This window comes from Notolepis coatsorum, assembly GCF_963971535.1.
Source record: "Notolepis coatsorum genome assembly, chromosome: 10".
NCBI lineage: Eukaryota > Metazoa > Chordata > Actinopteri > Aulopiformes > Paralepididae > Notolepis > Notolepis coatsorum.
In genome coordinates, this window is record NC_140174.1 from 83,239,578 (window position 1) to 83,264,321 (window position 24,744).

At 46.5% G+C, this 24,744-nt stretch overlaps 2 protein-coding genes across 2 annotated transcripts in view; both read right to left on the reverse strand.

Moving 5' to 3' along the window:
* Positions 1–10,198, reverse strand: part of LOC311234986 (uncharacterized protein) — a gene marked incomplete at both ends in the record, with an annotated part of 70,566 nt that extends 60,368 nt beyond the window's left edge. The window contains 4 exons of the mRNA XM_084322296.1: positions 3,559–3,669; positions 8,955–9,065; positions 9,967–10,077; positions 10,184–10,198. Of these exons, the coding sequence (XP_084178422.1) occupies positions 3,559–3,669; positions 8,955–9,065; positions 9,967–10,077; positions 10,184–10,198 (348 nt within the window). The remainder of the gene's footprint in view (positions 1–3,558; positions 3,670–8,954; positions 9,066–9,966; positions 10,078–10,183) is intronic.
* Positions 1–24,744, reverse strand: part of LOC311235153 (LIM zinc-binding domain-containing Nebulette-like) — a 489,983-nt gene that overhangs the window by 78,092 nt on the left and 387,147 nt on the right. The gene's annotated exons all lie outside the window — the stretch shown is intronic.

Genomic DNA, 24,744 nt, shown 5'->3' on the forward strand with positions numbered 1-24,744 from the left:
CAAAGGGATGTTCCTGCAGGTGCGACTAGTGGAGGAGGACAAGCCCTTGCTGCGGTTCCTATGGAGAGAGAGGATCAAAGATGAGCAACCATCCATCTACCAATGGGAGGTCCTCCCCTTCGGCACCACATGCAGCCCATGCTGTGCTACGTTCGCACTTCAAAAACATGTGACAGAAGACCCTGAAGCTGACGAGGAGGTCAGACAAAGTGTAGAGAGGAGTTTCTACGTGGACAACTGTCTGCAAAGCGTCTCGACGCCAGAAGAAGCCGAAGCCCTCCTGCTCAAGCTCCGCGCCTCACTGATCAAAGGTGGCTTTGATCTCCGGCAGTGGGCCAGCAGTGACCCTCAAGTACTTCGCAGCCTCTCCCCAGAGACAAAGGCAGCAAGCAGCGAGACCTGGATGGCGACCACCCCAGGTGAAGCACAGGAAATGACATTGGGCCTAGTCTGGCGCTTCAAAACAGACTCGCTCCATTACAAATACACACCCCTGACCCCGGAGCAGGGAAGGTCGACCCCTCTACCGACCACCAGACGGAGCGTATACAGAACACTCGCAAGTCAATACGACCCGCTGGGGTGTATCCTACCTTACACCACTCGGGCGAAAATGATTGTACGAGAGCTGTGGGACAAGGAACAGGGCTGGGACGACCCCATTCCCGACCACCCAGCTTCCACCTGGAGAGAGTGGGAGAGAGAACTCAGCTCGCTCCAAAATGTGAACATACGCCGGAGCTACTTCCCACCCACAGTGCGGCTGGAGACGTGCCAGATGGACCTGCACGTCTTCAGTGACGCCTCGGAAGTGGCCTACGGCTCGGTGGCCTACTTGCGGGCCCGAGAGGAGGGAGGAGAAATACACACAGCCTTCATCCTGGCTTGCTCAAGGATAGCCCCCCGCAAGCAACAATCGATCCCGCGTCTAGAGCTCTGCGCAGCTCTGGTAGGCGCACAACTCGCCACGTTAATCCAACGTGAACTCACCATCCCGGTGCAAAGAACAATCTTGTGGTCAGACTCCATGACCGTACTCACATGGATCCAGTCCGATTCTTGTAGATACAAGGTCTTCGTGGGAGTCAGAATCACAGAGATTCAAGACCTGGTAGGATCAGCGTGCTGGAGGTACGTGGACACGAAACAGAACCCAGCCGATGTCATCACACGGGGGATGTCCCTAGATGACCTCACACGTCACAATATCTACAGTGACGGTCCTGAGTTCCTCAAGCTCCCGGAGGAAGAGTGGCCTACCCCCACCCCACGGGAGGCTAGTCAAGAGGAGGCAGAGATCAAGAAATCTATGTTCTGTGGGTTGACGCACATCCCAGTCCCCACTGACCCTAACATAGACGACTGCCTCACCTTTGAGAGTGTGCAGCTAAAAACATTCCAGTGGTACCACCCTGAGGTTCCCCCCACTACCGACATTGACGCATCGAACTACGCAGAGGCAGAACTCCTTCTGCTACAGCGAGCCCAAAGAGACTCGTTCCCCGATGAGCTAGACTGCCTGCAGGGAACAAAGCCAATCCCGTCAGACAGCAGACTGCTCCACTTGGCCCCTGAGCGCGACACCCATGGCCTCATCAGGGTGGGTGGTCGTCTGAGACGGGCCCCGGACTTAACGGATGACGTCAAGTTTCCTATAGTCCTCAACAGCCGACACAAGGTCACTGAGCTCATCATAAAGAAATACGACGAGGATGTGCACCACGCTGGGGCAGAGAGAGTCTTCGCTGAGATCCGACGTCGTTATTGGATACTGCAAGGAAGAGAAGCAGTACAACGCTTCCAGCGGACCTGTCTAGACTGTCGCAAGTGGCGAGCACAGCCCAGTATGCCCATGATGGCCGACCTGCCTCACTGTTACACCCGACCCGTGGCGAGGCTGATAGAGTTGCCGAGGCTCCCTGACTCCCCTGATGACGATCATGACCCACTGACTTTGTAGATTGCCCTACTCCCCACAACAGACATTGAGCAGTTGACTGGACTATTAATCTGTCTCCTTTAACTAATTAGGTGCGGACTAATTAGGAGGCGGCTGTTGTGAAGGGCCAGATTAAACTGAGAATCTACCTTTATTGTTTGATATACTCTGTATATTATTTATATATATACACGGAATATCCCTTTACCTGCGTTCAAACCAGAGTAATATTCGCTCTCCTTATTGGACAGTGCCCCTAGGCGCCAGCGCGCAGGCTCCCAACGGCAGGTTCAAAGACAAGTTCAGGCATGTCAGGACATGCCCGGAGACAGCGTATTGATACCAGACAAAGACTGCGGTTTGGGACTAGTTAGTCACTTAAGTATATATACGGCGCAGGTGCGCAGAGTTGTTGTTCATCCCGAGTCAACGTGCAGTGAAGTGAGCAACCGTGCGTCTAACAGAGCGTTGAGAACCACGTGCGAATAGAATAGTAAAGTGTCAGAGTTTAATGCAGTAACGTCGAGTTCGACCTAATCTAATGTGAAGTAAATAGTCGTTCATTTATTGTATATCGTGCGGCCACAGTTTGTTCGTGTGTAGCATTACCCAGCGGTTCGTCGTGTCTTTAGCTAGTGTACTTAGCCAGGGTGTGTGGCCTAAATACGTCGCCCACACCCGAGGAGTCCTAGGCGGAGAACCGTTGGACATGTACACAGGAGAATCGGCGTCGGCGATTGCAGAACCATTACTGGTTGGATTATATTGATTTGGAACGTGTTACCCGGAGAAGAGGATCATTGATTTCCACTATTGTTTGGGATTCAACCTCGTGAGGATTACAACTCGGGCTGGCCTCGTGGACGGAGGCTGGCTAACTGTCATCAATGCTATCGAGCATTTGGATTACAATTATTGCTTTGCTGCTGATCAGGGATTTACAAGGACCGACTCCTGTACCTGGAGTCTCTTTATTCCTCATTGAATCAGACTGAGTACCCGAACATTCCTCTACCCTCCAGGCCTTACACCCCCGGAGGGAACCCATTGTCTCCAGGCGGTACCAGTGTTGCCTTATATAGTTGCTATTATACGACAGGTGGTGTCAACTTAGACCCATCGTAGGATTCCTGCTATTCTTAGTGACTCATGCTATTGACTGACTTTACGCATATTCTTCGCCATACAAGCGCGACCCTAATTCTCATTCTGTAACCTAATGTTGCATAATAATAATAAAATACCCTCAAATACTATTTCTTTGTCAATGCCGTGTTCTTGTGGGTGTTCACCATCTATATTTGATGTACTGTCTGGCCAGTAATTAAAGTACATAACTAGCAGTGGTTTAATCTATCACAATCTTTAATACAGTCAGGGTTTTGTAACCCCTCAGTTACAATCAGGAAACAATGTTACAGCAGGAAACAATGTTACACCAGGAAACAATGTTACACCAGGAAACAATGTTACAGCAGGAAACAATGTTACAGCAGGAAACAATGTTACATCAGGAAACAATGTTACAGCAGGAAACATTTTTACAGCAGGAAACAATGTGAGTCAAATGAATGTCCCCACAAGCATAGCAAAACACTGGCGCTGTGTGTGTGTTGTACCTCGCTCAGTATGTCAGTAGCTTGTTTAGCCTGCTGGGTCTCCCGTGTTGCAGGTAGCAGGCTGTACAGAGAGCTGGTCGCCTCCATCTTTCCCGTCTGCTTGTACTTGGCCTGTGGAACATCAACCATCATGTCCTCTGGTGTCTTATTTCATATTGAAGTAGGTGCTTCTTCCCTAAAACGTACAGTTCACCCGCGAGTTCTGATGATTAATCTTTTCTGTTTTATCTCCTCAGTGTAGCAGCTTAACTGAGTTTCGTGATGTAAATGACTTAGTTGATCAGCTTAATTGTAAATATATATATTGAAATTCTTTATTTGGAATTACCCCTTGAGATGAACCATCTCGTTTTTGAGGGGGTCCACAGCTTACAAAATACATAAATTACATATCTGTATTAAACATAACAAAACAAAAAGAAACAAACAAAAACCAAACACAAAACAAAATAAAATTAATAATAAACAGGTTCAAACAACATCAAACAAGAGGAACATAAGACAAACAAACAACAAAACACAGAGCAGATAATTATTCAAGTGATTGCTTCAAAGATCTGTTATACTATTATTGGTGGAAACATGAACAAGTAATCTCAAGGTGAGAGGACAGCGCCGTTTTAAACAGTTTGGAGGATGTTATAGATCGAATATGAACTGGAAGATTATTCCAGTCAGATGGACCTTTGAACATGAATGATTTTTTGCCAACTGAGGTGGTTACATTTGTTGGAACTTTAAAAAATAGCTGTGCACAGTGTCTCAGTTGATGTCTAGACGTGAAAGGGTCCATATACTGTTTGAGATATTGCGGATAATTGAAGTGAATACATTTAAAAATAAACTGTAACCAGTGCTGCTGTCGTCTTACTGTGGGAGATGGCAAATTAAGGTTTTCATACATGGTGCAGTGGTGTGTCAAATATGGGCAGCCAAGAGCAAATCTGCATAGACGGTTGAATAATGTGTTTAGTGGAAGAAGGTTGGTTTTAGATGCAGTTTGGTAAACTACGTCAGCGTAATCCATGATGGGTCAAATTAGTTGATGAACCAGTTTCTTTCTGACAGGGAGTGTGAAACATTTTCTGTTGCGGTAGAGAACACCAGCACTAAAGTTGACTTTTCTAACAATATTATCTACCGTAATTCCTCTAATAGTAACCCCGGCTTGTATTTGTTTCAACTGTAGCGGGTACCAGGCTTGTATTAGCAGGAGGCCTGTATAAGAGGGAGGCCTATATTTCAAATTTTCAAACGGATCATAATGAATAAATCAACATTTTGTGTCAGTTTGAACCCAGTAAAATGTACTGGGTTCATTTATTGAAACCAAGTACTGTATGAAATAGTAAACAGTGCAATTACAGGTGGTCACTGGTCATTTCAACGTTTTCAAAGTGAAATCACGTAACTAGCTCAGTATGCAGCTCAGTATATTAGTAACCCGGCTTGTATTAGGAGGCCGGCTTATAATTGCTTAGCTCAAGAGCGCACCCGGCCATTAATAGAGACCCGGCTTGTATTTGAGACCCGGTTACTATTAGAGGAATTACGGTATGTGACATTTGTATGAGAGTTCTGAATCAAGCCATAGACCAAGGTATTTAATGTTATCAACGCTATGCAGTTGTGTACCGTCCAGACAAGTGATATTAAATGGTTGATTAATGGTTTTGGATGCAAGATTATGGATGGTCCCAAAGAGCATAGTATTAGTTTTAGTTTAGTTGATTAGTAGTTTATTAGCCAAGAGCCATGATTCGAGTTTATTGAAATTTGATTGAAGTGTTGACTGAATTTGAGGTAAGGTAATTTGAGATGTATATATCACTGTGTCGTCGGCATAGAGTTGAGCATTACAACCTGTGAAAATTGAGGGGAGATCATTAATAAATATTGAGAACAAGAGCAGGCCTAATGTTGAGCCTTGAGGCACCCCACGTTCCTGTACTGCCAATTCAGATCTACCATCCTGTATAGCAACACACTGTTTTCTGTTGTACAGATATGAATTAAACCAGAGTAGGGCATTGCGTGAGAGGCCAATAGCGTACAGTTTGTCTAATAGGAGATAATGGTTGACCAAATCAAAGGCTTTTGTTAAATCATTAAATATTGCACCAGTGAGATTACCATTACCAGATGAAGAAAATATATCATTAGTGAGTTTTAATAAAGTAGTTGTGGAATGATTAGAGCGAAAACCAGATTGCAAAGGTGATAAAATATTGTTGTTGCTGAGATAATTAGACAGCTTGTAAATTAACTTTTCAAATACTTTTGCTATGGAACAGATAATTGCTATTGGTCTATAATTATTGGGATCTAGTACATTGCCTGCTTTATGGAGAGGAGTGATTTTTGAGTGCTTCCAGATGGATGGTATTTCATGTGATAATAAAGACAGATTATAGAGATAACAGAGGGGGTACATCAACATGTGTGGAACAAGTTTGAGAAATTTGCTTTCTAAACCATCTAGGCCTGGGCCACTACACACTTTGAGGTCTTTTATGGCATTCAGAACATCAATAGGTGAGATTTTCGTGAACGAGAAGGAGCTGTTGCAAGGTGGTGCATTGTTACAGATGACATAAGGATCCGGTATTGTGGGAGTACAAACTGAAGAGAAGTGTTGGTTAAAGGCTTGAGCTACAAGAAGAGGATTATGCTTATTAACTTTTAATTGATTACAATGAGTATTTTTATCAGATGAATTAGTTATAGTTAAAAAAAAATTCAAAAATTGTTTAGTGTTTTTAAAATCAGAGTTGAGAGATTCTTTATAATAATTTGATTTTGCATTCCGAGTCAATATTTTACTTTTATTTCTAAGCTGTCTGTATGTTTCCCAGTTTGCATGATCCTTAGTCTTACGATACGTGGCCCATGCCTTATCTCTCTGCCTGAAGGTACTGATGAGGTCAGAAGTTATCCATGGAAGGTGACTAAATGGTGCATTTATATATTGCTTTTATCCAAAGCGCTTTACAATTTTGTACATTCACTCACACATTCACACACAGACGGCGGAGGAAACCATGCAAGGTGCCAACTGTCTTGCTCAAGGACACTTCAACAAGCTGCCCTAGAGGAGCGGGATTTGAACTGGGAACCTTAGCTTACCAGAGGACTGCTCTACCTCCTGACACTGTTCTAAGTTCTTCAGCTTCCGATTGCATTGCCCCTATTATAGGGTGAAGGTCATTGTGTTCTTTCAATCCATCACCTGGTTAAATTATAGTTTTTGCCAACTAGAATAGAGAAGAGCAGGAAGAAACCTACGATCATCTCCTTTATTATCTCATAATCAACAAAGAGAGACTTTCTTACTTAAAAAAAAAAAACATAATTCCAGAGTTCTGTTTAGTGCCACTGGCCAAAGACTAAAGAAAAATTATTTTTGGCCTCTTTTTCTCCTTATTTTTTCTATTTTTCTCCCATCCCAATTTCGAGTCAGAAATCCGTTCTCCCATTCACTTTCATTGAGTCCATTCCAAAAGGGTGATTTACCATCTGGGAGACGATAGGGGGCGCTTTTTTCACATCTGAGCGCCGGCGGTCCCTGGATCTCCAACGGTAGGCTCGCGTGATGCAATATGATTTCAGATCGCTAATTAAAAAAAAAAAATTAAATACCCGAGAATACTCGTGACCGTGGCATTCAACGGTCGGGGCGTAAACCCGAGAAAAGCCGTGAGTGGCATACAAAGTGTTAAGGGTCGGTACCGACCCTCGCGGGTGGAACAGGTTAAGAAAAAAGTTAAGAACAAATTTCATCGTAGCTCCACTTAAGACCTTTTCGGGCTGATTTAGGCATTCACAAACGGTTCCTTTCTTGGGGATTCGTACTGTGAGCGGAACGGACTCTGCAGAGGTTTGCACGAAGCTCCAAATTTCTAACGTGCGGACATCCGTGTCACGCACTGGTGTCACACAAAAGGCTGCTCGGTGTGTTGGTTGACATCGACCTGCATTAAATGTAGTAAACTGGCATGAGAAATGTAGGAAATTGGTACACGGTGGTACGCTTGACTATGAAACCTCAAATGACTGCGGAAATGCCGTGCGGAGTCCGGTCCGCTCACAGTACACCAGACTCTGTGGCGGCCTTAAGATGTGTACTGTACACAGTGCATACAGTATCTGCGATCTCGTAATAAAACAAGTCATTAGAATAATATAAGCCTACTATTCATTAATTCATTAATGTTGTCTCATCTTCTTCTCATTATGTGTGGGGTCCCTCTAGGCTCAATCCTTGGTCAGCTTTTATTCAGTTTGTATGCTCCCCCTTGTCAGTTTAAGGTAGGGATGCTCAATTATGGTAAAAATCATAATCACAATTATTTTGATTGATATTGAAATCATGATTATTGTATTTTTTTTTTATGTATGATGACAACTGAATTACATGTGCCGTGGCTCCCTCCTCCCTCTCAACACAAGATTAAAGTACTGTTTGGGCTTGGGGGGAGGGGCTGAGTGCACCACTGTGAAGGAAGTGAAGGATATCACTGGTTTTCATATGGTTATAACAACATGTATGTAATGTAAATATCTATATATATATTAGTTTAAAGGACATACATTTTCTCAAGGTCAGAGAGTTCTCAAGGTTAGAGAGCCGGGAGTGCAGTAGCAGCTAGTGATATGAGCCGTTGCTAGGAGGGTTAGGGTTAGGAGACAGGCTTCGGCTAACAGGGCAGGCCCCAAGTGATCGACAGAGATAGAATCTACTAATCTAGTTTCTCATACATCAAAGACTTTCATTTTGTACGAGATGCTATGTTTATAGAAATAACATTATTTTTGAAAAGAGATGACGACTCCAGTTACATTATTTTGTCCGGATGCATTAACGGGGGGGAAACAGTGTGACAGCCAGTGCATGGGAGGACAGAACTCCACTGAACGATTGCCTTAACATCAACAACTAAGACACAATGCAGAGACTTCACGGAAGGGCAGATGAAGGCTGATAAACACCAAAAACACAGTTTTCTAACAGAAGGGTGTACTGCATTTACAACAAAATACAAAATAAGAGCAACAGGGCATGCGGCACAATAATAGTTTTATCTTGATTATCTTGTTTTCATGATCGTGGGAAGCCAAAATTGTAATTTAAATTAAAACTTGATTAATCACCCAGCCCTAGTTTATGGTTGCAGATGACATCCAGCTTTATGTATTGTTTAACCCTAATAATCTGGATACTGTAGCCATCGCATGCATTGCAACATCAATAGAACAGGACATCACACACCCACTCAATCTGTCACACTCTAACACTGCATGTCTACTCTCTCTCTCCCTCTGCTAATTACAGGTTTAGAGTGGCACTAAGATTGACAAGTTGAGACGGAAGGAAGTGGAGGGAAACGCAGACTCACCTCACTCTGGACGTCAGAGACAGTTTTAGCTAACTGAGTCTGTGGCGTCTCCGCTAGCTGAGAGTAGATGCTCTGACTGATGCTCTTCCTCCCCTCCTGCTTGTACTTCAGCTGGAGGAGACAGGAGGGAGAACAGAACTGTTCAAAGGAGAGCTCTGAGCTTTTAACCCTTTCAGATAGATGCACAATCCTGAATAGTGCAGTGATGTACCTGAACCGTTCATATTTTGGGCGAACGTCAACTGAACGTACTGTATTTCCGCTAGATGAACGTAATTGTGAATGCGTTCATTCTCTGCGCTCTATCACGATTCACAGTATAACTTTGTTCAAAAGTGTGCCAGATTTGGGACGGGCGCACACACACACGAAAGGTTTCGTGCATGTTGCACGCGGAGAGAGAGACTTGTTACGCGCGATGCGGGCCGCCCCTTCAAGGCAATGGTAGGGGAAACACTGATAAATAATCACAGTGTGATGGAAATGCCAGTATTCTGATTGCTGTCTGTGGTTCTATATGGGTTGTGGCTAGGGATGTCCGATATTATCGGCCGACCGATATTATCGGCCGATATCGGCAGTAAAATGTGATATCGGAAAATATCGGTATCGGTTTAAAAAAAATAAAAACAATAACAATATTTGTTATATATATATCCAGTGAAATTATTAGTTACCTGAAATTATTTAGTTTTTTGGGGGGGGAAACCCTGCATATATCGGTATCGGTTGATATCGGTTGATATCGGTATCGGAAATTAAGAGTTGGACAATATCGGAATATCGGTATCGGTAAAAAAGCCAATATCGAGCATCCCTAATTGTGGCAATTATTTTGACAAATAATAGCTCGCAGCAACGTATTGAAAAAAACTATAAACAAGTTCATTTTTGAAACCATGGACTTTAGTTCAACATTTTAAATTCATTAAAAAATGTGTGAACTGTGAACTGAAGTAGTTCATGTAGAAAGTGAACTTTCCCAACACTGTGCGTGTGTACATTACCATACCTCACTCTGCAGCACGGACAGTTTGGCCGCATGCTGTGTCTCTGTGGTCTGAGGCAGGACAGAAAACAGACTGCTTCCCAGGCACTTCTTTCCACTCTCCTTGTACTTGTTCTGGTTCAGACAGACAGATCGGAGTACATCTATTACAGAAGTGGTGAAAACGTAGAGAAAGATCATTTAAGACATGGACTGCATTTGCATTTGTGTCTCGCTTCACCATTTCCAGCCACATAGATGTTAGCCTGAGACATCCTGTCCTCTCTCGCTGCAAAATGGTGTAATGTGCAAGACCGCCTCTGTACTGAGCGTGTGCATATGGAGTGGAAGATTCCAAGGGAGAGGTCTTAGCCCTCATTTCCTGTAAGCGAATGTTGCTGTGAATTATCCCAGATCTCTGTGTTCAAACACTACTCTGGTTACTAGAGTAAACTATGACATTATAAACACTACTACTCTGATTACTAGAGTAAACTATGCCATTATAAACACTAGTCTGATTACCAGAGTAAACTATGACATTATAAACACTACTACTCTGATTACTAGAGTAAACTATGACATTATAAACACTAGTCTGGTTACTAAAGTAAACTATGACATTATAAACACTACTCTGGTTACTAGAGTAAACGATGATATAAACACTACTCTGATTACCAGAGTAAACTATGACATTATAAACACTACTCTGATTACCAGAGTAAACTATGACATTATAAACACTACTATTCTGGTTACTAGAGTAAACGATGATATAAACACTACTACTCTGGTTACCAGAGAAAAACTATGACATTATAAACACTACTCTGATTACTAGAGTAAAAAATTATATAAACACTACTCTGATTACCAGAGTAAACTATGACATTATAAACACTACTCTGATTACCAGAGTAAACTATGGTATTATAAACAACCTCTGTGTTCAAACACTACTCTGATTACTAGAGTAAACTATGGTATTATAAACAACCTCTGTGTTCAAACACTTCTCTCCTACTCCACTACACTACTCCTCTGTCCTGATTATCCTGGGCCCTCATTTATCAACGTTGCTTACGCACAGATATGTGCGTAACCCGTGCGTACGATCATTTCTAAGCAAAGTGTGTGACTTATCAATTTGAACGTGTGCTTGACTTTGTGCGTATATTTACGCACAGCTCAGGGCATGCGTACCTGGGCCCTCATTTATTAACACTTCTTAGAAAGTGTTCTATTTTCATACGTAAGCACAGAATTTAGAATGTGTGCACGCACAGAAATATTGGGATTTATCAACCGTGCGTACACAGGTCCTACGCTCCTCCGTGTTGATAAATACCTCTTTGTTCTACCGTCAATGCTCGTGCATGATTATCCATATATGGTCATGAAACACCCCCCATGGGATGTGAAATAATGGACTAACCCGAGCGGAACTCTGAGAAACTTCACAGGAGATTGTTCACTGAGGCGCTGCCGAACCAAGAAGACACAACCTGTGTGTTATGGGATAAATAAAAGGCTGACTTGTACACAGTGATGTCAGATATGAACGGCTCCCTAAGACCATTGCTGCAATTCTGCCTGGACAGCTCAAAATACTAATAAAGACGTTCGTTGACCACTGTTTGGCGTTGGTGGTGTGTCATTATAACCGTGCTGTAATATGAATGCCTTTATTAGTTGTGTTCGATTGGCTATAATATGATTTTTAGAGGCATCTATTTTGAATGAATGAATGAATGAAAACTTTATTTAACAGATTGCAGAATGGGTACAATACAGTACGGCTCAATACACACAATTGTTATAGTAAGGGCATTTTATCAAATATTTGACAGATCTGCAAACTAAATCCTTACCAATAAATGTCTTCACTAATGTGTTTGTAAAGGTGTGTAGTAAGATGTATTAAAAAGTTGAAGTTCAAATCCTGTATGTTTTTTCATAACAACTGCTCAAAGTTGAGGTACCGAATACCGATTTTCGAAAAATCTAAAATGTTCTGTTTGGCCTTGGGTAACTTGTGAGGGGTCAAACTAGGGTTTTTTCATGATTCTGAGTTGATTGCAATTATTTATTGTCAACTTTGCAAAATACTGCTTCCTTAATGACAGGAATAGAGATGGCATCCAAGATACTTCTGATACTCTATACCATTGTGGAAGAAACTGATGAGCAGATGATGAGGTTGCGGTTGACTCTGCACTTGAGGATCTATCATTTACAACAGCCAGTGGAAGTGAAACTAGCCATGACAATCGGGTGGTCATGGAGGCCATGGAGGTTGGGGAAACAACCAATGTATTCACTCAGTTTGTCAGAGACAATATAGATTTAAACATTGTCTCTATTCAGGGAAACTGTTAGGGTTTGAAACCGACCTCAACAGCACGGCACAGACAGGTAGTTCAGAGTTAGCCAAATACTAGGGCGTATTTATTTACAGAGTCAAAAAGAGTCAAGAATAATTCTGAACAACAAAAAAGGAGACTGCCTTCGGCAGAGTTATCTGCGGCTCTGCAGATCCTCTTGGTGTTAGAGGTGGGGAATCGGCATTGACGCCGTTGCGGCTCTGCAGATACTCCCAGCTTCAACTCGAGGTGGAAACGGAGAGAGAGAGAGAGATCAACAACAGTCCAACAGTACACAGAAGCAGTGCAGTTCCGACCTCCAGTCCAGTGGAAACAAAAACGATACTCTTCAGTGTTATCCAAACACACAAAAACAGATAATCGAAAAAGGGTTTGGTTCCAACTCACCAAAGCGCAAACGCGTAAAGCGGGCAACGAGGCGCAGCTCCAAACGGAGGAACAAGGTATTCACCAGCGGCAATCCAAAGATGTCCTGGAGGGAAAGTAGACGAGGCACAACAAGGGGGGGAAAGCAGGCAGAAGCAGTAGTATTCAAAACGACCCGACATCGATTGAAAGAAGGTCCCAGTATAAGAAGCCTCTGGGGCGCTAATCACAAACTATGACAGGTGCGTGCTGGAATTGGTACCCGCTCCAGAAGCGTGTGGTGGGGAATGCACCAATCAACACAGTACCTTAAAGGAGCGTGTGGCGGGGAGCGAACCAATCCTCACAGTACCCCCCCCCTCCACGGGAGCCACCCGGCGACCAGCCCGACCCGGCTCGTCCGGATGGGCACGATGGAAGTCGGTGATCAGGCCGGGGTCCATGATGAGCTGGCGGGAGACCCAGCTCCGTTCCTCCGGGCCGTATCCCTCCCAGTCCACCAGGTAGTGAAACCCCCGACCCCGCCGTCGAACGCCCATCAACCGGCGGACCTGCCACTGGGGGTGTCCGTCCACCATCTCGGGAGGAGGCGGGTCCGGAGCAGGAGGCATCAGGGGACTGAGAGAGACAGGCTTAACCCGGGACACATGGAAAACGGGGTGAATGCGCATGGACGCAGGAAGCTTAAGACTCACCGCCGCCGGACTGAGCACCTTCAGAACCTCAAAAGGACCAACGAACCGGGGGTTAAGCTTCTTGGCCGAGGACCGAAGCGGAAGGTCCTTTGCGGACAGCCACACCCTCTGCCCAGGGTGGTACGTCGGCGCAGGGACCCGGCGCCGGTCAGCCCCATGACTGGCACGCTCCGATGACCAGAGCAGCGCAGTCCTGGCGATCTCCCAGACCCGACGGCACCGGTCGAGATGCTCCTGTACGGAGGGAACTGCCACCTCCGACTCCTGTGCAGGGAAAAGAGGGGGTTGGTAGCCCAGGGATATTTCAAAAGGTGAGAGGCCGGTGGCGGAACTGACCATGGAGTTGATGGAGTACTCGACCCAGGGAAGGAAACGGCTCCAAGAAGCGGGTTTCTCGGCAGCCACACACCGAAGAGCAGACTCCACGCTCTGGTTCATCCTCTCCGTTTGTCCGTTAGTCTGGGGATGATAACCAGAGGAAAGACTGACCGTTGCCCCCAATCCCTTGCAAAAAGCCCGCCATACCTGGGAAGTGAACTGGGGCCCCCGGTCCGAGACGACGTCCTGGGGAAACCCATGGAGGCGGAACACGTGGCGTGTCAGGAGGTCCGCCGTCTCGGCCGCCGACGGAAGCTTGGGAAGGGCCACGAGGTGAACCCCCTTGCTGAACCGATCCACCACGGTCAGTAGGCACGTGTTCCCCTGGGAAGAAGGAAGTCCCGTGACTAAGTCCAACGCCACATGGGACCAAGGGCGGCTCGGAATGGGAAGCGGCTGCAATAGCCCGGAGGGCGCCTGGTGGGAGGCCTTGCTGCGGGCGCATACCGCGCAGGCCAGTACGAACTCCTTGACGTCGTTCCTCATGGAGGGCCACCAGAATCGACGAGCCAGGAAGGAGAACGTGCGATGAACGCCTGGGTGGCAGGCGAACCGGCTGGTATGGCCCCACTGGAGGACCCGGGACCGGACTGAGTCGGGGACGAAGAGGCGATGAACCGGTACATTGCCTGGAGCGCGATGGAAGCGTAGGGCACGCCTTACCACCCCCTCGATGCCCAAGGTGACCACTCCCACCACCCTGGCCTCTGGAAGGATGGGAGTCGGGTCCTCAGTGGTTGGAGCCCCCTTGGAGTGTAACCGGGACAGGGAGTCGGCCTTCGTGTTGCGGGAACCAGGGCGAAACATCAGCAAGAAGTCGAACCGACTGAGGAAGCTGGCCCATCTTGCCTGCCGGCCATTGAGGCGCTTGGAAGCACGGATGTACGTCAAGTTCTTGTGGTCCGTCCAAATGGTGAATGGCTCCTCGGCCCCCTCTAGCCAATGACGCCACTCCTCCAAGGCAGCCACAACCGCCAGCAGCTCCCGATTGCCGATGTCATAGTTCCTCTCGGCAGGGAGGAAACGACGTGAGTAGAAGGCGCACGGATGTAACTTCTGGTCCGTTGCCGACCGCTGAGATAAGATAGCCCCTAGTCCGGTATCCGAGGCATCCACCTCTACGATGAACTGTATCTTGGGGTCTGGATGGAGCAAGACTGGGGCGGTAGTGAACCTCTTCTTGAGGGAGCGGAACGCAGCACACGCCGCTGGGGACCAGTCGAACGGCAGGGTGGGAGAGGTTAGCCTGGTAAGTGGTTCCGCCACCTGGCTGTAGTTCCGGATGAATCTTCGGTAGAAGTTGGAGAACCCGAGGAAGCTCTGTAACTCCTTCCGAGAGGTGGGTTCCGGCCACTCCTCCACGGCCCGGATCTTGCTCGGGTCAGCTCGGGTCAAGCCTCTCTCCATGATGAAGCCCAGGTAATCGACGGAGTCGGAGTGAAATCGGCACTTCTCTGCCTTGACGAAGAGCCGATTGTGGAGGCGCTCCAGCACACGGCGGACATGCTGGATGTGTTCCTCGAGGGTCTTGGAGAAGATGAGGATGTCGTCTAGGTATACCACCACAAACTCCTCCAGCATGTCACGAAGGACGTCGTTCATGAGCGCCTGGAATACCGCCGGAGCGTTGGTGAGGCCGAACGACATTACCAGGTACTCGTAGTGGCCCCTGGGAGTCTTGAAGGCGGTCTTCCACTCATCGCCCTCTCGGATACGGACCAGATGGTAGGCACTCCGGAGGTCCAGCTTGGTAAAGACGGTAGCCTGGGTGAGAGGCTCGAAGGTGGAGTTCATGAGAGGAAGAGGGTACTTGTTCTTAATGGTGATCTCGTTGAGCTGGCGATAGTCGATGCAGGGTCGAAGGTCTCCATCCTTCTTCCCAACAAAGAAGAAACCGGCCGCCACAGGGGAGGAGGAAGGCCGAATGAGGCCTGCTTCCAAGGACTCAGAGATATATCGATCCATCGCTGCCTTCTCAGGGACGGTCAGACTGTAGAGGCGGCTGCCGGGAAGGGGAGCCCCTGAGCGGAGGTCGATGGCACAGTCGTAAGGCCGGTGAGGCGGAAGGGCCTGAGCCCGGGACTTACTGAAAACCTCCTCGAGGTCGTGGTACTCGGGGGGTATAGTCGAGAGGTCCGGAGGCGGCTCACGAAGGGGACTCCGGGGCGAGGGACAGGACGCCGCCTGAAGACACTGGGCATGACAGGCGGAGCGCCACCCCCTGATGGTACCGGAGGACCAGGCGATGTGGGGCTCATGCAGCGCGAGCCAGGGCCTGCCCAGGACTACTGGGACAAGAGGGGATCTGGTGATGAAAAACTGGAGTCTCTCAACGTGGTTACCAGCAATGGTGAGAAGGACTGGACAGGTGCGTTGAGTGATGTCAGCCAGGCGGTGTTGGTCCAACGCAAACACCTCCAAGGGTCTCACGAGGTCCTCTAGCGCAGCGGTTCTCAACAGGGGTTCCCCGGCACACAGGGGTTCCGCGGAGAGCTGCCAGGGGTTCCGCGAGATGCCTGGCAATGTTCTTTAAAAATATAGAATGACAACAGTCTCATTTTGAAAATCCTATAGCGGGTCTCATTTCTGCCCACGCGCAGCTCCAGCTAAATAACTAGGCTCCGAAAGCTAGCAACATTTAGGTCATTATGATACTCTTATTTTGAAACTCCGTGGTGTCGTGACTCATATCCGCTCTACAGCACACAGCCAATAAGGATGCATCTCAACACAGCAGCAGGCTGAGCAGTGAGCTTAGCGTCTCTCAGCTCAGCAGTAGTAGCGTACTCTGGATCTGGAACGCGGACATTGAAACACAGCAAGGATAGTGTTTTTGCGACCCAAAACAAATCCCTGGCCTGCTGTTTTATTCCGCAACGGGTCAAATGCATATAACGTGCTTTGCAATCCTTGCCATTCCTTTGTGGCCACGTTGTGTTTAAGACCGGAATTAATGTCCCTTTAGCATAAGCTAACAACAAGCCCTGTTCAGAGCGACAGAGAACAGCAGGGTGGGGACTTGGAAGGAGGACTGGGAAGGAGGGGGGGGGGGGGGCATTCTCCCTCTATGTGTGTGCGTTTGAAAATATATGATGAAGTCAGACTACTATATTATATTGATAGTAAATGTACTGAGGGTGGACAGACAGATTATGTTGATATTTAAACATAAAAAATACAATACATAATAAATGTATCCATGATCATCATGCAACATAAAACAATTGCAGGAACGGTTTGGGAGAGGAAGGTGTTTTAGGTTGCGTGTTCCAAAAAATGTGTTAAAGTTTAAAGCTCAATATATCAAAACGTGGCACTTTATAGTGAACAGGCACTTTATAGTGAATCCAAATTATTTTTTGGATTACAGAAAATTATCCCTAAAGTGCTATCTGATGCAGCTGCACTGTTTTCCATGAAAATACCATATTTGGATAAGTTTGACCATTTCTAAAAATCTGAAAATCATTAAGTCACTCTGGATAAAAAAATACTTTACAGACAACATTGAGACAAAGCTTCCTGACACATCTCCATCCAAACTCTTGGAAGAACTCATTGAAATCTCATCTGATACCACCTGGAGAGCTAGTTTCAGAGTGTGGTGCTGAGTACCAAGTATCTCATGATGCTGCAGTTAAGGTGTTGATACCATTCAGCCCCACATATCTGTGTGAAGCTGGCTTTTCATCCATGACAGCTCTGAAAACAAAATATAGGGCCAAGTTGAGCCTTGATGATGACATGCGTGTTGCCTTGTCAAAGATCTCCCCACGTATTGACCGTATTATTAGCCAGCAGCAGCGGACCTCGCATTGAGCTAGAAATGTCCACTGAGTGAACGAGTGCTTATTTTCTGTATTTATTTATATTTTTTGAGAAATGGTAACTTGGTGATCCTTTTCTGTATTTAAAAAAAATACATGATTTTCTGTTTTTGAGAAATTGTCAAACTTATCCAAATATGCTATTTTTATGGAGAACAGTGCAGCTGCAACATATAGCACTTTAGTGATCATTTTCTGTATTAAAAAAAAATACATGATTTTCAGTTTTTTCTTAAATAAACATTATTTTGAAAGCAAGCACTTTTGTCATCAGATTCAGACAACTTTATTGATCCCGCGTGGGGCAATTCATATTTGCAGATTCACCAACAAGCAACAAAGACAAACAAACAACAAAACATCTCAACGACAGCACGGCAAATAAAGAATCATTGTATCATCATTGTAGCAAAAAAGACAGGACCGAAAAAGTCTTTATCGTATGTAGGGGTGCCCTGGAATATTTTATTGAACACAGGGGTGCCTTGGCAGCAGAAAGGTTGAGAACCCCTGCTCTAGCGGAATGTTGGCCTGGGTAGCAAACTCGAAATCCAGGAAACTCTCGTCAGCACCCGAGTCGATTAGTGCCTCCACCGTCGCTCGTTGGTCCGCCCAGGCCAGGGTGACGCTCATCAGACGACTAGGTGGTGCACGGTTCTGGGAACGAGAAAAATGGCTCACCAGGATCTCCCGGGGTCCCGGCGAGCCTGGTCTTTTGGCCGGGTGGGGCAGTTGGAGATACGGTGCCCATCCCGGCCGCAGTAGAGGCAAAGGCCGGACCTGAACCTGGCCTCTCGTTCAGCCGGGCTAAGGTGTGAGCGTCCCAGCTGCATGGGTTCCTCCTCGGGCACCGAACGGGAGGGGAAGGAACCACCAGTTGTGGTGGAAGCAGGACGGACCGCAGTACCGTCACGAGTGCGGGGGGTCTGGGGAACCTCTGGAGGTCCCAGTCGGGCTCTCTCACGCCTTCTCTCCCGGAGGCGTCCGTCGATGTGAATGGCGAGGCTGAATAGGTCCTCGAGGGACTCAGGTTCCTCACGGGTCGCGAGCTGGTCTCTTACAGCGTCGTTGAGCCCCCTCATGAAGGTGAGACGAAGCGCTTGGTCGTTCCAACCGCTCTCCGTTGCCGCCAGTCTGAACTCCAGCACGTAGTCGGTGACCCCGCCACTGCCCTGCCGGAAGGTGCCCAACCGAGCTCCTGGGTCCTGGCCACGGGCTGGGTGGTGGAAAACCCTGCGGAGCTCTGCCACGAAGTCTGGGTAGGAAAAACAGAAATCAGCCCCCATTGCCCAGGAGGCAGTAACCCACTGTGCTGCCCGGCCTGAGAGCAGGTTAGTCATGTAAGCCACTCGGGCTCCCTCTGAAGTGAATCGGCTGGGTTGATGAAGAAAAACCAACTCACATTGCATGATGAATGTGGCACAATCCTCGAAGTTACCATTGAACAACCGTGGTTCGGAGAGACGGGGCTCCCGAGGTGCGGGATCGGGAGGCGCGGGGCCCGCCACGGCTGCGGGTGGTGCTCTGGCCGAGACTCCTGAAGCAGGTGGGGTTACAAGCAGGGCGTTAAATGCTTCACTCAGAGTTTGCAATTGGTGAAGAATATCAGCCTGCTGATTACCCTGGGCTGTCTGCAGGGTAGCCAGAGAGCCAAGGGACTCCTGAATACAGCAGCCGCAGCCGCACCTAACTGTAGGCTGTGGTCGTTGGTTAATTCAATCTGGACCGCCAACGCGGTTCTGACTCTGTCTGTGTCGGCTGAGGTCATCATGGTCGGGTCGTAATGTTAGGGTTTGAAACCGACCTCAACAGCACGGCACAGACAGGTAGTTCAGAGTTAGCCAAATACTAGGGCGTATTTATTTACAGAGTCAAGAATAATTCTGAACAACAAAAAAGGAGACAGATCCTCTTGGTGTTAGAGGTGGGGAATCGGCGTTGACGCCGTTGCGGCTCTGCAGATACTCCCAGCTTCAACTCGAGGTGGAAACGGAGAGAGAGAGATCAACAACAGTCCAACAGTACACAGAGGCAGTGCAGTTCCGACCTCCCTTAGCTGAGTCCAGAACAAAACAAAATGGTACTTCTTCAGTGTTTATCCAAAACACACAATTTAGCTGAGTCCAGTACAAACAAAAACGATACTCTTCAGTGTTATCCAAAACACACAATTTAGCTGAGTCCAGTGCAAACAAAAACAATACTCTTCAGTGTTTATCTTAAACACATAATTTAGCTGAGTCCAGTGCAAACAAAAACGATACTCTTCAGTGTTATCCAAATACACAAAAACAGATAATCCAAAAAGGGTTTGGTTCCAACTCACCAAAGCGCAAACGCGTAAAGCGGGCAACGAGGCGCAGCTCCAAACGGAGGAACAAGGTATTTACCAGCGGCAATCCAAAGATGTCCTGGAGGGAAAGTAGACGAGGCACAACAACAGGGGGAAAGCAGGCAGAAGCAGTAGTATTCAAAACGACCTGACATCGATTGAAAGAAGGTCCCAGTATAAGAAGCCTCTGGGGCGCTAATCACAAACTATGACAGGTGCGTGCTGGAATTGGTACCCGCTCCAGAAGCGTGTGGCGGGGAATGCACCAATCAACACAGTACCTTAAAGGAGCGTGTGGCGGGGAACGAACCAATCCTCACACACTCCTTTCCATTCAATGGGTTGGATCAAAGTCACCTCTCCGGCACCATCTTTGCCAGATCCCCAGACGACAACAGCTGTCCACAGAGTGAGGTTGAAGGCACTTGACAGAGCTAAGATCCTGAGAGGAGCTGAAGTGAAGATTCTTCCATTCACCAACAGAACAAGGACAGGGATAAACACCATCACATTTCTTCCCATTACTGAGCTTGCCTCTTCTGTGACACATGACCAGCTATTCCTCACTCCGGGCGATACACTCTGGGCAGCAGGGTGGGTGATCAAAGCCCAGGATCCTGAGTTCCCACACTCCAACTGGAATGGCTGGATGAAGAGTATCCATGCAGATGATGTCAAGCAGCGCACACAGATCGACTTCCTCCCAATCATTGATGGTGACCCTAATGACCTCAACACCATCTTCACCACTCTCAAAGAGTGCACACAGTGACATTCGATCTTCCGATCTGGCTGAAGGCTGTGGACATCATAAAACAGACAAATCTACCTATCATTCTGAGGTTGGGTGGATTTCACCTGCTGAAGTCCTACCTTGGATCCATTGGAAACATCATGGAGGATTCTGGACTACTGGAGCTGATCCAGCTGATCTATCCAGGGAGTACGACAGCCAACCACATCCTGGATGGAGGATGTTTTGACAAGGCAATCCATGCTCACCTCCTCATCGATGCAGCCATTTATCAGCACATCATGAAACATGCCTTCACTGAGGAGGAACTCGGTGAAATGAGGACTTTCATGGAGAAGGTAGCTGATGGGAAGATGAGAGCCAGACACATAGATCCAGTAGTGGCACTGTTTGAACAGCGGTTTGAAGAAACCTTCAAAATACTTGCTGAAGGAGGAAGAACGCCTGCTCTCTGGGTGCAGTACCACTACATGGTAGATGTGATCAAGGTCTTCATCAGAACTGAGCGGCTTGCAGATCACAACGGCCACCTGTGCTGCATTGTTAGCAGGATGCTGGACATCTTTGTGGCTGCAGGGCATCATCAATATACCAAGGGTGCACAGCTGTACTGTCAACTCATGAAGCAACTCGAAACTTTGCCTGCTTACAAGGAGATATTCGAAAGTGTCACTGCCCATGGAAACCATGTGGTTACTCCAGCCATGATTGGAGTATGAGCTGACTCCCTTCCCATTGTCCCTCTTCAGCAATAAAGATCAGAAAATTAACAAGGCAGGCTTTTCCAAGACTAGCCTGAAGGAGTTAACTGATCCGCTTGACCTCACTAACCAATCCTTCTCCACTCTTGTAGTTGATGGCGGATGGCTTTTCTACATGGTAAAGTGGGAACAAGGTCAGACTTGGCAGGAGATTGCCAACAGTTACTTGAGCTACGTACAGCAGGCCGCCGCTCTCAGAAGATCATTGTTGTCTTTGATGGCTACAGCCGATCACCAAAAGATCATGACCACATCTGGCGCGCTAAGAAGTCATGCTGTGATCTCCAGATTCGACCGGATATGATACACTGGACACCAAGAGCAAAGTTCCTGGACAACACCAATAACAAGAGTGAGCTAATCCACCTCCTCTCTTCAACATTCAGACAACATAACATCACAGTGGAGCAGTGTGACAATGATGCTGACACTTCGATTGTGAGAGAGGCATTGGCCACTGCTACAGATGACTTTGTTGAGGTTAGTACCATTTGTGTAGGTAGCCTATTTTATTTTTATTTATTTTTTTATCCACTTTTTCTCCCATTTTTCTATTTTTCTCCCATCCCAATTTCGTATCATCCAATTCAACCCTCCCCTGTCACGAACGCTGTTTCTTGCCTCCCACAAGCCGGCTGCAATGTGGACTAAGTCATACATAGCACAAGTCCCCTCCGGTACTTGAGGTAACAGCAGTCGCATCTTTTCACCTGCGCAGCTCGATCTCTCAGTGTCGAGGAGTAACGCGTGGGAGGCTCACGCTGCCCCCGACACTTCCTGATTCTACTGCGCAGGCGCACCAACCGACTTGTAGGAGTCGCTTGTTCACAACGCCCGATCCCCACCCTTCAGTTTCCCTCCCCGTAATACGGCCAATGTGTATTACTGCGGACGACCAGCTAAACTGAAAACAATGTGGAGAGCTGGATTCGAACACGCGAATCCTAGCGTCTCCACACTGGTGGCGAGTGCCTTGCCCACTACACCACCTAGCCGCCCTGCCTATTTTATTTTTATAAACTGAAACAAAAGTATTCACTCTCGAGTATTCAAACTTGAATAGTTTTATCTGGTATTGTATAGTGCAACACGCTTTGCATATCTTGTTCTATTTTCAGGTGCGGGCAGAACCTCTGAACAGGTCCTGCATTATTATTATTATTATTATTATAAGATGCAGATGTGCTGGTGATGCTAGTACACCATATTCCAAGCACCAACCATCCACTCTTCTTCACAACATCACAGGGCTCCTATGTCAGAAGGATCCGTGAAGCTCTCTCTGAAAGAAAGAGATGCTACCTGCTCTTTTGTCACACCTTCACTGGTTGTGATACGGTTTCTGCAATAGCTGGCCATGGGAAAACAACCTTATTTGACAGGTAATAATAATAATAATGTTTTTTTTTTCTATTTCACTTTATATTGTAAACAAATCTCAAAGTGCATTTCTTTTGCAGGTTCTGTGCAGGGGACATTGATGAACACATGGACATCTTCATTGACACACAAGCTACTAAGGATGCAGTGATACAGGCTGGTACTACCATCTTCCAGTACATTTACCATCATGCTCCAGGTACTGATTTGGGTGAAATTCAAAACAACATGTTCTCACGGAAAGCAGCGGCAAGGCTGATCAAACCAGAAACTCTACCTCCAACAGAGGGTGCAGCTGAACAGCATTCTCTCCGTGCCTACCTACAAACCCATGACTGGATCCTTCTGCAGAGTATGTCTCTGAACCCCAGTGACTATGGATGTACATGGCTATGAGCCAGTCCCAACACTAGACCCCATGGCTCATGAGGAGCTACTGCAGTTCACAAGCTGCAACTGTAACGGAGATTGCAGCAACCGGCGGTGAAGCTGCAAGAGGAATGGCGTTAAGTGCATCTCAGCATGTGCAGTCTGTAAAGGAATTTCATGCAATAATTGTGGTCATGATGGTGGTGAGTCTGGAGAAGACTCAGAGATTGACTCCTGAAGTGATCAGCACTTGTAACTACTTATAACTACAAATAAAGCTACGTTCTAATTTAAATATAAAAGTGGGCGTGGCCTTTTTTCAACCAAGGAATGATTTTAGTGAAAAATACATGATTACAATCAACTCAGAATCATGAAAAAACCCTAGTTTGACCCCTCACAAGTTACCCAATGCCAAACAGAACATTTTAGATTTTTCGGAAATCGGTATTCGGTACCTCAACTTTGATCAGGGTCACCCCCCGTTGTTATCGGTATAGATGCCTCTAAAAATCATATACTATTAGGTAGCCTATATGAATTACATAATAATAGCAGCCATAACCTACATTATGCAACAGTAACTTGCGCATATATAATAGCACAATGCACAGCCCTGCGAACCCTGCACAGTAAACTAACTTGATCATTAATCTAGCTGTTGTATCTTTACGCTTATGAAAACATTAAATAATATGTATAGGCTATAGGCCGTCGCTTTAGCCTATATTCTCAAATTGCATTTAATGGCTATCCTACTCGAGTCCTCGATATCCTCGCGGACGGACCAGTATACCTTTATATCATATCATATGACCCTGATGGAAACAAGACAAACGTCTTTCTCAGGTCTGCATCCCCTTGTGTGTATTGAGCCGTACTGTATTGTACCCATTCTGCAATCTGTTAAATAAAGTTTTCATTCATTCATTCATTCATTCATTCATTCATTCATTCATATTCACATCATAGTTTACTCTATCAGCCTACCAGCATGTAATACGTTCTTTGTTAGAACTCAACTCGTTATTATTTTGCGCATAGATTGCAGAAATACGGGAACGTTTTGATTTAGGCTTTGACATTGTAAAACTAAATAAGTGAAATTCTGTAAGCAGAATACAAGTCATGATATCACCCACACCATATATGCTCTGTGTCCAGAGCATGTATGCTTTTCATTAATTTAAGACACATTTATTGCAAGGGTTTTGTATACACATACACTCAACAAATAACCTCAGTCTGTTCTCGTTGCAATGCGTTTTTTATTCTTTCTTATAGGAAGGGGGAAGAACACTATATCGTGGGTGTTCATATGACTTGTATTCTGCTTACAGCTTCGGGGTTCCACTTATTACGTTTAACAATGGCAAAGCCTTTTAAATATAATCAAAACGCTCCCGTATTTCTGCAATATATGCGCAAAATAATAACGAGTTGAGTTACGCCGAGCGCAGTCAGTGCTTATTTCCGCGTTGTAAAAATATTCTACCACCGGCGCCAGCTACGCATGGTCCGACCTGTGCTTAAATATACGCACAAAGTCAAGC